At 34.2% G+C, this 16,716-nt stretch overlaps 2 protein-coding genes across 2 annotated transcripts; one reads left to right on the top strand and one right to left on the bottom strand.

The window, feature by feature from the left end:
• Positions 1-424: 424 nt before the first annotated feature.
• HELRODRAFT_188123 (hypothetical protein) lies at positions 425-6,459 on the bottom strand (the record flags this gene model as incomplete). The annotated part of the gene is made up of 13 exons (XM_009011599.1): positions 6,327-6,459; positions 4,997-5,364; positions 4,633-4,816; positions 4,415-4,561; positions 3,576-3,718; positions 3,016-3,258; positions 2,745-2,913; positions 2,400-2,562; positions 2,116-2,280; positions 1,701-1,797; positions 1,346-1,391; positions 1,011-1,108; positions 425-514 (listed from the first exon to the last, which is right to left on the bottom strand). Exons 1-13 carry the CDS (start codon positions 6,355-6,357, stop codon positions 425-427), a joined length of 1,944 nt encoding a protein of 647 aa, XP_009009847.1. The 5' UTR covers positions 6,358-6,459.
• A 405-nt stretch (positions 6,460-6,864) lies between these two features.
• HELRODRAFT_184872 (hypothetical protein) lies at positions 6,865-12,886 on the top strand. The gene is made up of 16 exons (XM_009011600.1): positions 6,865-7,111; positions 7,297-7,492; positions 7,814-7,936; positions 8,020-8,088; positions 8,444-8,535; positions 8,844-8,921; positions 9,063-9,194; positions 9,491-9,657; positions 9,790-9,884; positions 10,156-10,286; positions 10,513-10,721; positions 10,985-11,131; positions 11,460-11,543; positions 11,880-11,956; positions 12,283-12,573; positions 12,649-12,886. Exons 1-15 carry the CDS (start codon positions 7,031-7,033, stop codon positions 12,348-12,350), a joined length of 1,749 nt encoding a protein of 582 aa, XP_009009848.1. The 5' UTR covers positions 6,865-7,030; the 3' UTR covers positions 12,351-12,573; positions 12,649-12,886.
• Positions 12,887-16,716: the final 3,830 nt, after the last annotated feature.

The raw sequence follows: 16,716 nt of genomic DNA on the forward strand, positions 1-16,716 counted from the left end.
TTGTTGATGTATGGTAGAATTTTGTTAAAGGTCAAAAGTTCACAGGTACACACACAAACACACACAAACACACACACACACTCACGCACGTATATATACACACACACACACACACACACACACGTAGGTATGCTAACCATTTCTATTATTATTATTATTAATTTTATTTTTATGTCTGCTGATATGTTGCAACCTCCTAGAAGACTGATCATCGTAATAATTAGAAAACAACCGACTATAATAATCATCGTCGTCACCGTCATCATCATTTCTACTGTTAACATTATTTTGCTTATTATTATTATTGTTGTTGTTGTGGTTATCATCATCACTGTTAGTGTTTTTGTTGTTGTTAGAGACATTATTTTTGTTATTATTATCATCATTATTATTATTTTTATTGTAATTATTTTTATTTTTATTATTATTGTTGTTGTTGTTGTTGTCGTCTTTTATTATTGCCGTTGTCAGCTGGATTTGTCGTCTTGGCGATCTCAAGAACTTGATGTTGTTGCTGTTATTATTATCATTACTTTTAACGTTATTATTATTTATATTATTATAGTTATTGTCATTATTATAATTTTTATTATTGTTGTTGTTCTTTGGCGCAATATTTCTTTTACCAATAGCCTGATATATATTGAATGGAGAATTATTTCATTTTTTATCGTCACCATCATCATCATCACTAAATAAATCATCATCATTATCATCGTCGTCGTCGTCATCATCATTATCATCATCGTCGTCATCATCATCATCAGCAGCAACAAATTCCCACTCACTTTATCACTCTCTCTTGAGGGACGAAGATGATGACGACGACGATGATGATAACGATCTCGAAAACCATCGGCAACAACATCATCATCATTACCACCATCATCATCATAATTTCTACCAGCATCATTATCAATATTATCAGTATAAGTAACAGCGGTAGCGATAATAGTAGTAGTGGTGGTAGAAGCAGCCGTAGTAGTAGTGGTAGTGGTGGTGGTAATGACGTCATCGTCATCATCATCCAGTGTGATAATGTTTCCAGACCAAAACATCACTAACTCTCTGATGCCTTTCTTTTCGTCTGTAACTAGAGAAACGATTGCTGACGACGACGATGACGATGATGATGGCGATGATGATGATGATGATGGCGATGATGATGATGATGATGGCGATGATGATGATGATGATGGCGATGATGATGATGATGATGGCGATGATGATGACGAAGATAATGATGGCGATGATGATGATGGCGACGATGATGATGACGATGATGATGGTGGCGATGATGATGATGGTGACGATGATGATGATGGTGACGATGATGATGATCTACTTTTAGACCAGAGACTGTTACCATTAACACCATCTAGTATTAAATCCTGAAAGAATATATAATAATAATAATAATTATAATAATAATAATTATTATTATTATTCATATTTATATTAATACGAATGTTTACTGAATGAATGAGTGAATGAACGACTGACAGAATGACTAAATGATTGAATGACTGAATGAGTGAATGACTGAATGAGTGAATGAATGAATGAATGAGTGAATGAATGAATGAGTGAATGAATGAGTGAATGAATGAATGAGTGAATGAATGAGTGAATGAATGAATGAATAATAATTATTATTATTGATGTTGTTGTTGTTGACATCATCGCAACTATTCACTCACTAGATCACCGTCAGGCGATATCGCACCATTAACAGATGATAAACTGATAAAGACGTCTGCCACTCTGTCATCATTAAAATGTACTGGAGTCGGTTTACTGAATGAGTGAGTGAACGAGTGAATGAATGAATGAAAGCATAAATGAATGAATAAATGAATGAATGAATGAATGAATGAATGAATGAGTGAGAAAGTGAATGAGTGAGCAAATGAAGGAATATAACGAAAAGGAAACACATTTACAAAAACATCGAAAATCATATCGTTAAATTTATTCGGAGATAGTTTAGATAATTATAGAGTGATTGAATGAATGAAGGATGATTGGAGGAATAAATTGATGAACGAATGAATGAGCGAATGAAAAAATAAACGAATAAAAGACAATGAATATACAAGATAAGAATATCAAGACCTTGCAGAGTGAAGTCCGCTGAAATATTTCTGCCAAATGACCTTGACATCGGCGCCATTGAATAAAATCACGTGACCGTCACATGACGTCATCAAAATATCGTCCACGTCATCGTCGTTGAAGTCGAAAATGAGTGGTGAGTTTATCACTCCGTCTGTCAGACTTCTGATGATGATGGCGATGATGGTGATGATGATGGTGGTGATGATAACAACGATAATGAAATTACTTACAATTCTTTCTACCATCATCATCATCATCACCATCTGTATCACATGACTTACTTATAAAAATGCATGACCCCGTTTTCTTCACGTTTCAACGCCTGCCATTGGCTGTAGCCACCGGGAAATTGGGTCAGGTCATCTAGGGTCATCTTTTTTCTAGCCCAGTTAACTAACGAAGTGTTCTTATATAGGTCGGGTAATGATATAACGCTTAAAGAGCCTGTAAGGAAGAATTTTGTTTGTTGTAAATGATGTAATAAATAATTAAAACGTAATCGTTGTTGGGATCATCATCATTACCCCAATCAACATCGTCCTCACCATCATCATAATCATCTAACTCAGCAACAAACATCACCCCACTCATCATCATCATCATAATCATCATCACCACCATCCTACCTGGCATGCCTCGACCACCAAGTCCGAACAGAACGTAAACAGATTTGTCCTTGAAGCTGTAAACAGTGGGCGGGAACAAGGACACCTGACCTTGACCTAGTTTAAAGGGCTGACCAATGAGGCGGCCAGAAGAGCCGTCAATCAACATGATCACGCTCTGCGAGAGAGTCTGAAATTGTCATTACATGTTTAACTTTTAATTAATTAATTAATATTAATAATTAATTAATTAAGATAGTATTTTCCGATTCTTGACCTTATTAAAGGTAACCTCTCCACTGCCAGAGCCCTCCGGCTTGGCTCCTACGCCCCCGAAATCCCGACTGCCAATGACGGCTTTCCCAATTTTGGGATAGGGATCCAAGAGATATTCGGTATTCGTTTGAATCAGGACGAAATCGTCGATACCGTCTCGAGTCAGATCGAATACGGGTTCCAGGCCGGTATTGTACCAGCCCGAGCGCTCAGGGGGGCTGTTAGCTGACGTCCAGATTATATGGCCTGCGTATAAATGCTGTTATTATTATTGGTATTATTGGGATTATTATTATTATTATTATTAAGGAGTAAAATGTTGACTTATTGATTGATTGATTGATTGACAGTTTAATTTGAATGATCGAACTTCATCAAATGATTGATTAAACAATTCTGCTTACCAGTCATATGCTCGTAAATCAATCAATCAATCAATCAATCAATCAATCAATCAATCAATCGATCGATCGATCGATCGATCAACCAACCAATCAATCATTCAGCCAATCAGCCAACCAACCAACCATTCCTCGGATTGAAAGCGATCAATCCATTCAAATAACCGGACCCGACACAGTCCACTAATCCATCGTTATCAAGATCAACACGGAGGCACCTTAGTCTCGACAGGCCGTAATTGGTGGTCGTCTCCCAGAGAAAACCCCCATCAAAACCACGAAATGCCACTAATCTACCTAAACAGGGCTGTCGGCCGTCTTGAAAATTAAAAATGATAATAAATGAAAAATGACCATTTTGGAAAAGAAACTACGCGACACAATCAATCAATCAATCAACCAAACAATCAATCCATCAGTCAGTCAATTAGTTTATAAAGCGCTATTACCGCGATATTCAACAGCGCTCCTCAATGAATTTTGCAAACAGATGAGTCTTGATGAGTTTTTTTAGAATCAGGTAAGATAATAGAAGGAAAAGTAGAGTGTTTAGATTTATCAAAACAAATTAATTCAAATTTAGAAGGATTAAGACACGTAGAGTCAGACCAAGCGATTGTTGAAGAAAGACATAGAGATCTATTGAGATTAGATGGAGGACAAGAAGTATAAATATAAGAATCATCAACGTATAGTTGACTAGTGAAAGAAAAATTATTAATAATACGAGGTAGTTCAGAGGTATAGAGTATGAATAGAAGAGGGCCAAGGATAGAACCCTGAGGTACCCCGAAAGTAAGAGTAGAGGAGTTAGAAGTAGAATTATTGAGAACAACAGAGGAAAAACAATTACAAAGATAGAAAGAAAACCAAGATAGACAAGAGTTAGTAAGAGCAAGAAGAAGAGATTGTCACTAAAGAGAAAGATATCGTTGTGTATTTTGAGTAATAATAATAACGCAATATATCGAATCGAAACGAAATTTCGTTATCCCAAATGACGTCAACAACAACCCTTCTTCATGCACATCCCGTTTATCTGTGTCAAGGTCATTCTAAAGAGGTCGTGTCGGGTCAGGTTGAGGTCAGAGGTCATGCTGATGATGACGTCACGTTCGCCGTCTCCATCAACATCGAATAGAATTACGTTTGATGACGATTCTGATGATGTCATGATGTTATTATTATTTATAATAATTATTATTATAATGATAATCATAAAAACGCCCTACCAAAATTTGAAATTTCCTGCATCCAGCCATCGTCATCACCACCAGCGCCGTGATGGTGGTGATGACGATGACGGTGATGGAGTAGCGAAACGAGAGAGATGATGAAAACCAACAGGAAGAGGATTAGGATTATTGATAATCTTTTCTTAGTAAGGATCCTATTTTTCATCAATCCACTTTTAATCTTTTGGGGAATATGAAATTTATTTTTTCTTTGTATGTGATCAATTTCACAACTAATTTGCGTTAGATAGATAGATATAATGATATCATTTCACATAAAAATGCTAAAAAACGACAGTATTACAACCATTGCTGCTACAACAACAACTAGTGATAAAAGTAGTAATAATAATAATTATACCTGGATCCCATCTGAGCCCTTCTTATAAATACCTCTCTTTATTATGAAATCAGTAGTAGCAGAAGTGACATCGTCATCGTCATCGTCTTCATCATCAACAGCATCTTTTCCTAATTTGTCTTTCCCTAATTTATCTTTCACTAATTTATTTTTCCCTAATTTGGGCCTGTGCTGGTACTTGAAATGCTGGGGCCGGTGCCTATCTACGTCATAGCCATTCTGTTGCTTGAATTCTATGCCTTTTCTAAGAAAAACGACATCATCGTCGTCGTCATCGTCGCCATTATCACGATCATCATCGTCGTCGTCACCCATTATGTCCTGCTGGAGTTTTCTGTATTGGGTAGTGTCATGGGCTGATGTTGATTCTGAAAATTATTAATTGCAACTTTTAAATTCATTTCTAAATATATATAAACCTTGTGTGTGTGCGTGTGTGTGTGTGTGCTTGCGTGTGTCTGTGTGATTTTTTTATAGCAAATTTTCCTTAGTCTTTAACTTTGTCATGTGTACTATTCAATTATAAAGCATGATCAAATATATAGAAAGTATTACATATAGTATAAATATAAGTATAAATAATTCATATAAGCATTCAATTCTTCAGTATAATTATATTGCAATATATAATTAGCATCATATATAATATAATACTACATAATATAATATAATATATGATAAAACTCCTTTAAGGATGAATGAAATCATCCTTACTTCAGCAAAATTTCATTTTATTGGTATGATACATACATATGCATACACACATACATACATACATACATTCAGGCACACATATACGTGTACATACACACACTCATACAATACAATATTTGAACACAAACAAACAAACAGGCAAACAACAGTAATTACTAATAAACGACATCTCTAATCTGTCATGTCAAATGTATGTTTGGTTTGTGTTGAATTCTTTGCACATGGGCTATGACGCTTATCTATGTTATATCACATTTAATATATGTAATTTACCTATTCCATGTGCATACAATATTATATACAATGAAAAAATTAATTTCTTTGAAAAATTGATTATTTATTTTTTTAAAAAGTAAGAGATAAGAAGAAAAAAAGGTTGAATTCATTTTATTTTAACTTTTTAAGATTTTTTAAAAGGAGAAACTCAATGATGTCTTGGTCTTCTAAGCAATAATTGATCAATAATAAAAGAGGATTAATAAACATTTATTAATCTACATTTTAAACCACGAACATATGGCATTTTATTTATCTTTATATTTTAAAATAAATAAATAATCCATTTTTTAAAAATGCTAAAAATCAATAAAATAATAATTAATTAACAGAATCTCACTCAATTTTAACACCCTTCCAAATTTCTCCATACTTTTTGCGGTTATTAAATAAAATTTTTATTTAAAAAAAAAGCAGAAATTTGATAAGAAAGTCATCACTTTTGATCAAAATATAAAAACATCTGTTCATTTCATGCTAATCTAATCAATAATAATACAAGGAATTTTTATCCTAAAACAAAAGGTAACCTAAACTTTGATAAAAAAAATGCAATAAAATATCTTTAAAAGTAATTTAATGTTAGTGAAATATATGTTTTAATACGCTATTTTAAGATAATTCTTCTTTTAACTATAAAAAATTAGCACTAGTTTAGAAATTAATTAAGGAATATAGTCAGGTATAAGACATAAAAATTGTCAAAATGATCTATTAGTAGCCATTACAGCAACATTTTTATATAATTTTATTAATTAAAATTGCCAAAACTCTTTAAAATGTATACTTGATACACAAAAATGAGTAAATTTGATGAATAAAATAAAATAAAATAAAGTTTATTTGGCGCTTAACATTTACATATAAAATTATGTTACATGTGTGACGTGGCCGCAAATAAATTTTGCGCTTGTATTTTTTCTTATTTTTATTGTCAGAAACCGTTTCATATTTTCTCAATTTAATGATTTAATAATTAAAAAATTGTTTAAAATAATAATTTATATAATTTCCAACTTAAATTACGGAAATAACTAGTGAAATATGAGAAATTGTATTCATTTAAAAACCCTGATTATTGCCGTTTTACTTACCTTTACAAATGGCGATGAACACGATCATATCGTTAGTAAATTAGGACCCGAGTCACAATTAACACAACTACTTTCTTATCTCAATATTTATTTATCAAATGTTTGTTAATTTACCACTTTTGGCATAAAAATTCATTCATTATGATGCTTTATAGGCTATTTTTTTAGCATCTACAAAAAAATTAATTCCCTTCCTGTTGACTACACCCAACTCAGTATCAAGATGACGAGCAGGTAGTACTGTGGATGAATACGGTGGGCCCCTATTACAATCAGCAGGAAACTTACATTTACACAACTCTGCCATTTTGTCTGGGCCCAGTGTCATCTGTTCTACATCACCATGAAACAATTGGAGAGGCGCTCCAAGGTGTGGAGCTGACATTCAGTGGCATTGACATTGATTTTAAAAGTGGGTTTTGATTGCGTTTTTTTGGTTAAATCTTAGTGTTCCACTCTTTCCATGTTCATTTTAATTTTAGAAGATTGACTTTGTTTTTTTTAGTTGGCTTGTATTAAAAAAAAACTTGCCTTGGCTTACAGCCTTAAATTGCTCATTTTGTTATAATTTGGTTATGCTGGGGAAGTTGAAGCATAGGTTCCTGATACTTTAAAATCATTATTTTTTCATATAAAATTTTTAAAAATAAAATTAAAACATTGAATAATTTAATTTTTAGATATCCCCTCAGCAAAATTTAACAAATAATAATTTTAAAAATAACTTAACCAGAGGATGCCGCCAAACAGTCTTACTGCGAAATAAAAATGGATGAAGTGAAGTACCAAGCATTCGCCTATGCCATTAAGAACAATTATTGGTACCAGATGTACATGGATGACCTACCCATCTGGGGTCAGTTAGGGGATTAGGAAAGAGGGCGGGGGTTTAATTTTTAGTTGAAAGAAAAATGATTTATTCATCCTTTCTTAATATAGGATCAGTTGGGGAAAAGCCGAAATCAGAAGATGAGCTATTCATATACACCCACAAGAACTTTCAAATTGGTTAGTAGTAGTGGTAGTAGTCTTTTGTTTTAATAATGTTCTCATTCATTCATTCATTCATTTCTCCATTGATTCATCCACTTCTCCATCTATTCATTCATTTGTTCATTCATCAATTTTTTCATTTAGACATATTATGCACCTATGTTAGAGTAGCCTTTGCGTTTTAATATTTTCCATTCATTTATTCATTCATTCATTCATACATTTGTTCGTTCACTCATCCACTCATTCATCCATTTATTCATTCATATATTCGCTCAAATCATTCATTTATCATATCTCTCTTTAGTATTTCTCAGAGGTATCAACAGAAAAGAAGACACTCATACATGTGTATAAATGTACCACACAGGTTACAACGGCAATAGGATTGTAGAGGTTAACCTGACGACTGAGGATAAAGTGAAGATAGATCCGGCCGTCGACATCAAGCTGCACTATGAGGTAAGTAAAATGGTCCAATCATCCTTTCATCCATGCATTCATTCATCTATCCATGAATTCATTTATCCGTCCATTCATTCATCCATCCATGCATTCATTCATCCATCCATGCATTCATTCATCCATCCATGTATTCATTCATCTATGCATTCATTCATACTTTTTTTTTGTAAAAAGTTAATGATGAGAATGATGACTGTGTTTAGAGTGATGATGATAATTGTGATTTTGGTGATGATGTTGTGTTGATGATGATCATCATATGATGATGATGATTATTATTATTATTATTTACCGTGATGCTCCAGGTGAAGTGGGTCCCATCCCAGATAAAATTTGCGGACAGATTTGATAAGTACCTCGAACCTAATTTCTTTCAACATAGAGTTGGTTCTAATTTGTTTTGGTTTAATTGATTGATTGGTTGGCTGGTTGGTTGATTGATTGATTGATAGCTGATAGTTGATTGATTAGAACTGAACAAGCCACAAACATGTACACACACAAACACACACCCATGCACACAGATTCATTGGTTCTCCATATTCAACTCTTTTATGATGGTCATCTTCCTAGTTGGGCTGGTTAGTATGATTCTGATGAGGACACTTAGGAAAGATTACGCTCGTTACAGCAAAGAGGATGATATCGATGAGATGGTTAGCTGCTGTTGTGGTCTCTCTCTCTCTCCTCTCTAGCTTTTTTGGTTTCTCATGCTTCTCTCTCTTATGTGTGAGTGCGAATGATTGTGTGAATTTATTTTTTTTACTACTCATCCATCATCTTTTCATTCATTCTCACTTAGTCAGTGCTTCTCTTGTATTATCATCTTTTTCTAGTTAGTAACAACAACTACCACAAGAATTGATGAAAACAACAACATTCCAATAGACTGCAACAACATCAACAACAATATTACATTTCATTACAGTATCACCACCTCCACCACACACAGGAACGAGACCTCGGGGATGAGTACGGCTGGAAGCAGGTTCACGGGGACGTCTTCAGGCCTCCAAGCTACCCCATCCTCTTCTCGTCCCTCATCGGCACTGGCTACCAGATAGCCTTCGTGGCTCTCTGCACTATCGTCATTGCCATCGTTGGCGAGCTCTACACCGAGTTAGTAATGAGGATGGATGAGGTGGTGTGGTAGTGGCAGGGTGAATGATGTGGCTCTGATGAGCAAGATGGCGTCGATTTGCTAACTTCCAACTTGTACTGTACATTGTTTGTTTTCGTCACTAAAATTAGGCGGGGCTCATTGCTGACGACCGCCATATTCGTGTTTGCCGCAACTGGCCCAGTGAATGGATACTTTGGGGGCAGTCTGTACAGCAGATTGGGAGGTTGGCTGCTACTATTGACACAAATAAACACACACGCACACACACACATGCATGCAAACACGCACACACAAACACACATAGACATGGACATACGAAAAAAATACACATAAGTTCTTACTTGTGTGTGCTTGAATTGATATAAGAAGAATCGTGAAGAATCGATATATATACACACAAACATGCTCAAATTTTATCAAATCAACAATACACACACATACTCGTGAACACGCATGCACACGTATGCACACTCACACGTATGCACACACATCAGGAAAATTGTGGATCAAGCAAATGGTTGTCAGTTCATTCCTACTGCCTGCTTTGGTCGGCGGGACTGCATTCACCATCAACATCATCTCCATCTATTATCACTCAGCCCGTACTATCCACATTTTTACTATGGTTAGTAAGGGGGGGTTTCAGAAAGTAGGGGGGTCCAAGATTTCATCAGTATATGCATGTGCGTTTATGCTTTATCCAGCTTATCGTTTGTTTGTTTGATTGATTGGTATTGGTGTTGTATTGATTAGTTGGTTGGTTGATTGGTTGGTTGACTAGTTACTCATCATACGATGAATGACATCATTCTATTGAGCCATTAACGAAATCGAAATCTACACAAAAACAGCTAGCAGTTGTGTGCATTTGCGTGTTTGTCATCCTCCCACTAAACTTGGTGGGCACAGTTCTGGGGCGCAACCTCAGTGGCCAGCCCAACTACCCCTGCAGGGTCAACGCTGTCCCCAGGCCCATCCCCGAGAAGAAGTGGTTCATGGAGCCTGCCATCATCGCCATCATCGGCGGCGTTCTGCCCTTTGGATCTATATTCATTGAAATGTGGGCTGATTGATTGCACTTGGAAATTAATTGACTGAGATCGATTGGCTGGGGTTGTGGCTTGATTGCAGTTGTGGATTTCTCGGGAATGTGGATTGATTGGTTGGTTGATTGATTGATTGATTGATTGATTGATTGATTGATCGTTTTTGATTGATTGATTGATTTGAATGGTAGATTGATTGAGATGTAAGTTTTTACTGTCTGTTTGTTTGTTTGTCTTTTAGTTTGTCTATTGGTTTGTGTGTCTGTTACAACGACAGGTACTTCATATTTACATCTTTCTGGGCTTACAAGATATATTACGTCTATGGTTTCATGCTGCTCGTCTTCATCATCCTCATCATCGTTACCATCTGCGTGACTATCGTCTGCACCTACTTCCTACTGAATGCTGAAGATTATAGATGGTTTGTCGGTTGATTGGTTGGTGGATTGATTGGTTGATTGGTTGGTTGGATTGATTGGTTGGTTGAATGGTTAATGGATTGGTTGGTGGATTGAATGTTTAGTGGATTGGTTGGTTTGGTTGGTTAGTGGATTGGTTGGTTGGTTGGTTGGTTGGTTGGTTGAACGGTTAATGGATTGGTTGGTTGGTTGGTTTGTTGGTCGTTTGATTGCTTGGTTGATTGCCTGGTTGATTGCCTGGTTGATTAGTGTTTGAATAAAGGAACATAACCATCATTGTCATCGTTACAACCTGTCACCCACCACCACCACCACCATGACGACGACTAGGCAGTGGACCAGTTTCCTGGCTGGAGCGTCTACGGCCGTCTACGTCTATGTCTACTCCTTCTACTACTTCTTCTTCAAAACTAAGTACGACGATGATGATAATGATAGGAATGATGATGATGATGATAGGAATGGTGATGATAATGATAAGAATAATGATGATGATGATAGGAATGATAAGAATGATGATGATGATGTTGATGATGATAATGATAGGAATGATGATGATCATAGAGATTATTAGCCGGCAGTAATAACTGTGATTGTAGTATACCCGCGTCCGCTCATTCTAACGTCTCTTCTTTTGAAACTAAGTAAAATGCTGAACGGTGCTGGCGTTGATATGTGATGTTATTGTTGATAATGATGTTGATCATCATCATCATGGTCGTCGTCATCATCATCGTCATCATTTTCTAGAATGTATGGAATGTTCCAAACATCTTTCTACTTTGGCTACATGGCTCTCTTCAGTATGGCTCTTGGAACAATGTGTGGTTAGTAGTAATAGTAGTAGTAGTGGCAGCCGCAATAGAAGTAGCAGTAGTAGCAGCAGCAGTCGTTGTAAGCAGCGGTAGTAGTGGTAGTAGTATTAGTAGTAAGATGTTTACTGTAAATAAAAATTGATTTTATCAATAAACACATACATACGTTAAAATTCACACACATACGTAAGCATTGATGGACATAGCGATAAACACATACACATACATACGTACACACATACACACATCCAAACACACAATTTGAAGAGATACAAACAAACATACAAACACACACACGTATAAAACATTCACAAATATACAAATGCTCAAATACGCAGGTACTGTAAGCTACGTTGGATCAAGTGTGTTCGTCAAGAAGATATATTCAACTGTTAAGATTGATTGATTGATTGATCGATCGATTGATTGATCGATTGATTGATTGATTGATCGATCGATCGATCGATTGATTGATTGATTGATCGGTCGGTTGATTGATTGATCGATTGATTGATTGATTGATTGTTAATATATGGGTGTAAATGATTGTTTAACTAATTGAACTACCACATACATATATATATATATATAATGATAGGCAGGTTCGGTGAATGATTGATTAAATAGATAAATTGGATGAATGAAGAGATGGACGAATGATGAGTGGGACGGATGTACAGATGAGTGAGTGAGTGAATGAGTGAACGAAGGAATGCATGTAAGAATGAATGCATGTAAAAATGAATGGGAAATATGAATTTATCTCTGTATTTCCATTTAGAAGTTTTGTTTTTATAATAGATATTTTTGTTTTATTCATCCATTTATTTATTTATTTAGATTTGTAAATGGTATTTTTTTACTGTTAACCATCATTATTATTGCTTTTTTTATTATTATCATTATTGTTGTTGTTGTTATTAATAACGCTGGGTTTATTAAGTCTTTTATTTACTTTCTTTGTTCTTTTACTTCCATTCTTTCTCTACCAATTCATTTTATTTAATTAATCGCTCTGTCCGGTCGGTTAATCGTTCAACACGGATCTAGTTGGATCGGGACTAGTTCGGATCGTTCGTCCCGGATCAATTAATCCATTTTATCTCGGAAAATTAATATCCTACTGTTTAGGCGAGTTAATTGATTTGTTTAAACCGGCCTGATTAATTAATTGATCTATCAATCAATTAATTGCTTAATCTGATCAGCTTATTAATATGGTTTTTTATGATTATTAAAAATAATTGGTATTGTTATTATTATTGTTGTTGTTGTTGTTGATGATTGCTGGAATCTTGAATTTTGATTGAGTTTTAAGGTAAGAAAGCCAGCCAACAATGCTCCATTATAATGATTGTTATTAATTTTTATTATTTATTTTTTATATTATTATTGTTATTATTATTTTTTTGTTATTTGTCCAATGACTACTGATTGATTACCTATTGATAAATTGTGGATTAATTAATAGTAGCTAAAAAAATATTAATTTTTCTCTTCTCATTCTTCTCTCTCTCTCTCTCTCTCTCTCTCTCTTTCTCTCTTGATATCATCAGTTTGGGGAATAATACAAATTGTTCATATTTGTACTTGGAGTCTTGTTCTTTTTTCTAAATAAAAATAGAAGCAATAATAATAATATGTGTGACGTCACACATTCGTCATATTCAGAGCGGGGATTGAAATTGTCCAAGTGACTGTTGGGTATTGATTGCCAGTGTTTATATAACGAGGTACAAGTTTGTGCACTATGGTTCAATTCCTACGTACGAATCTCACACTGTGAAGTTTTAATTATAGCTTGGAGTAACTTTATTATATTATTATAGTTTCACTTTCTGTCGCTCGCTATATTTGTATTAATGTTTATTATGAATAAATGTGTTTAAGTATGTAGGCTTGTATGTATGCGTTTCTGTGTGTGTGTGTGTGTGTGTGTGTTCATAAACATTTGAGTTCATTAGTTTGTCTGTTTGTATTCATGTTTTCGTACGTGACCGGCATTATAAATGCTTTTGTACTTAAGCTGGTCTGTATCTGTGTTTGTATGTATGTTCGTATGTATTTATGTATGTTTGTTTGTATGTGTGGGTGTGGTGTGTGTGTATGTGTGCATAAGGCGTGAGCCGTTTCAAACACAGTGTCCCATAGCAAAATGTAATTGATATATTACTGCTACTTTTACTCGTGTTGATGCCACTACTACTGCTATTGCTACTGCTGCTACTACTACTACTACCACCACTACTATTGTTACTGCTACTACAGCTGCTACTACTTCTATTTTTATTGTTACTACAGTACAAAATTAATACTACTCTCTGTACTGTTGATAATAATACTTCAGCTGGCAGTATCTCTGCAACTGACGTTGTAAGAATTTTTGTATGTATGTATGGTGGTATGTGTGTTTATCTGTATGTATGTATATTTGTTTGTATGTTTTTCCGTTGGTATATATGTATTTACGAATGTGTGTTTGCTTGTATGTTGGTATATATATATATATGTTTATATATTTGTATGCTTTTATGTATGTATGTTGGCGTTTGTATATAGGTAATTGGTAGCCATGCACTGGTAGTATATCACGTATCAAGCTATGAATTATTAAAGATCATTGTTTATGTTCATGGGTTTGTTTGTGGCATGTTCGTGTTTGTTTGTGTGTATGTACGTGTCTGTGTACGTGTGTATGTGTGTGTGTTTTTTTCAGCCTTATTATTTCTTATTTTTATGTGAACCAGATGTATATTTAATAATGCGTTCCACACTCACTTTATGGTCACTGTGTTTTTGTACGTACGTGTATATATGCATGTGTGTATGCATGTGTGTGTATGTGAATGTTTTTGTATGTGTGTGTGTGTGTGCATGTATGTCTACGTGTGTGTCTGACCTATCCTAAAACGTGTTTATACTGGATCTAAATGTAAATTAGTTCCTTAATGCGAATATACGCTCTGCAGTTTTTTTACTTTTGAACATTTATTAATATGGGTTTTTACTTTTGCTATTATTATTATTATATTATTATTATTTTATTATTAGTATTATATTTAAATTATTCTTTTAAATAATAAGAGTAATGATAATGAATAAATGTAGACGGATTGTGGGCTTACATCAGAATGACTGCATATTTATAACATGCAGTTTTTCTGGCTATCGGTGATTAATTATCTATAAGCTCATCAATATTAAATGAATGAGATAAGGAGAGAGGGAGAGAGATAAGGAGAGAGACAGAGAAAGATCGAAACAGAAAAAGAGCGTGTGAAAAAAAGGGAATATATAATTACATAAACGAATTAAAGTGGATGAAAGAAAGTGAGAACGATGTAGTATAATTAGGTGAGCTAGAAAGAGAGAATGAAGAAAGAAAGATATGAATGAATGAATGAATGAATGGTATGAAGAGGAAAAAATGAGAAAGAGAGAGAGAGAGATCACGATTAGGTGAACGAAAAACTGAAAAATGAAAAATTGATTTTAAAATGGGGGATATAGATACTTGACTGTTAAATGAAAAATGGAAAAGAACGAAGGAGAGAGTGAGAGAGAGAGAGAGAGAGAAGCAAGCCAAAATAAGTGAGAGTGAAAGAAAGAAAAAAAAGTTAAGAAGTGGATTTAAAATAAAACGGGTCTCCTCCGAGATTGAGAGAGAGAGGGAGAGAGAGAGAGACGAGATGCAATATTTAATTTAAAATAGCCGGCACTTGAAAGAACAAAATAATGACAAGATTGAAAGAAAAGAGAAAAAACGAATGAACGAGCGAACGATCAAATGAATGAATGAAAGAATGAATAAATAAATGAATGAATGAATGAATGAAAGAATAAATTTAAATAAAAGCATGAATTTTTTTATCTTTTAAAAAGAGTCTAACTGATGGTTTGTGAAGGAACTTAGAAGGAAAGAAAGAGACGTTGATGGATCGGTGGGCTTAACAACTGATTGATTGATTGATTGATTGATTGATTGATTGATTGGTTGGTTGATTGATTAATTGATTGATTGACTGATTGATTGACTGATTGATTGATTGACTAATTGATTGACTGATTGATTGACTGATTGACTGATTGATTGACTGTTTGATGGACTAATTGATTGTCGGATAGATGGGTCGAGAAAATGAAAAAGTCTGTGAATGAATAAAAAGATTTAGTCATTTTAGTCATTAGGAATGAACGACTGAATGAAGAACACGCGGAAGTAGTGGAGGAATGAAACTCGTGTATGCTTAAAACTTATGGGCGTAAGATTGACTGACTGAATGTCAATAAATGAATGAATGAATGATTGATTAAGCGATCGAGTTAATGAATTAAAAAATGACCTAAACTAAACATATCGATGTATAATGTATATGAAAATACATACATACATATATATATATATATATATATATATATATATATATATATGTATATATATATATATATATATTATTTTTGTTTTTGTTTTTCAATAAAAATATTTTATTTTTTGGCGGTAAATATTTTGTTAAAATTCATCTTATTACTGCTGTTGTTATGTTATTATTAAATTTTAAGTTAACTATGTTTGTGTGTGTGTGTTTGTATGTGCGTGCGTGCGTGCATGTGTGTTTGTGTGTGTTTACGTGTGTGCGTGATGTTTGTATGTGCGTGCGTGTGTATGTGTGTGGATGTGATTGTATGTCTAACTTTTAAGAAGCAGATGGGTTGATGGATAAATGGATAGATGGATTAATGTTATACAAATTGGTGGAGTTTATACTCGAAGA

This window comes from Helobdella robusta, assembly GCF_000326865.2.
Source record: "Helobdella robusta unplaced genomic scaffold HELROscaffold_1, whole genome shotgun sequence".
NCBI classification, from domain to species: domain Eukaryota; kingdom Metazoa; phylum Annelida; class Clitellata; order Rhynchobdellida; family Glossiphoniidae; genus Helobdella; species Helobdella robusta.

What these genes read in the sequence shown, in the direction of transcription:
- HELRODRAFT_184872 (XM_009011600.1), top strand. Translation starts at nt 7,031, where the DNA reads ATGAGAAATTGTATTCATTTAAAAACCCTGATTATTGCCGTTTTACTT. An exon ending in CCACAAGAACTTTCAAATTG is followed by an intron (nt 8,089 to 8,443) that starts GTTAGTAGTAGT and finishes TGTACCACACAG; the next exon opens with GTTACAACGGCAATAGGATT. An exon ending in GTTGGCGAGCTCTACACCGA is followed by an intron (nt 9,658 to 9,789) that starts GTTAGTAATGAG and finishes CACTAAAATTAG; the next exon opens with GCGGGGCTCATTGCTGACGA.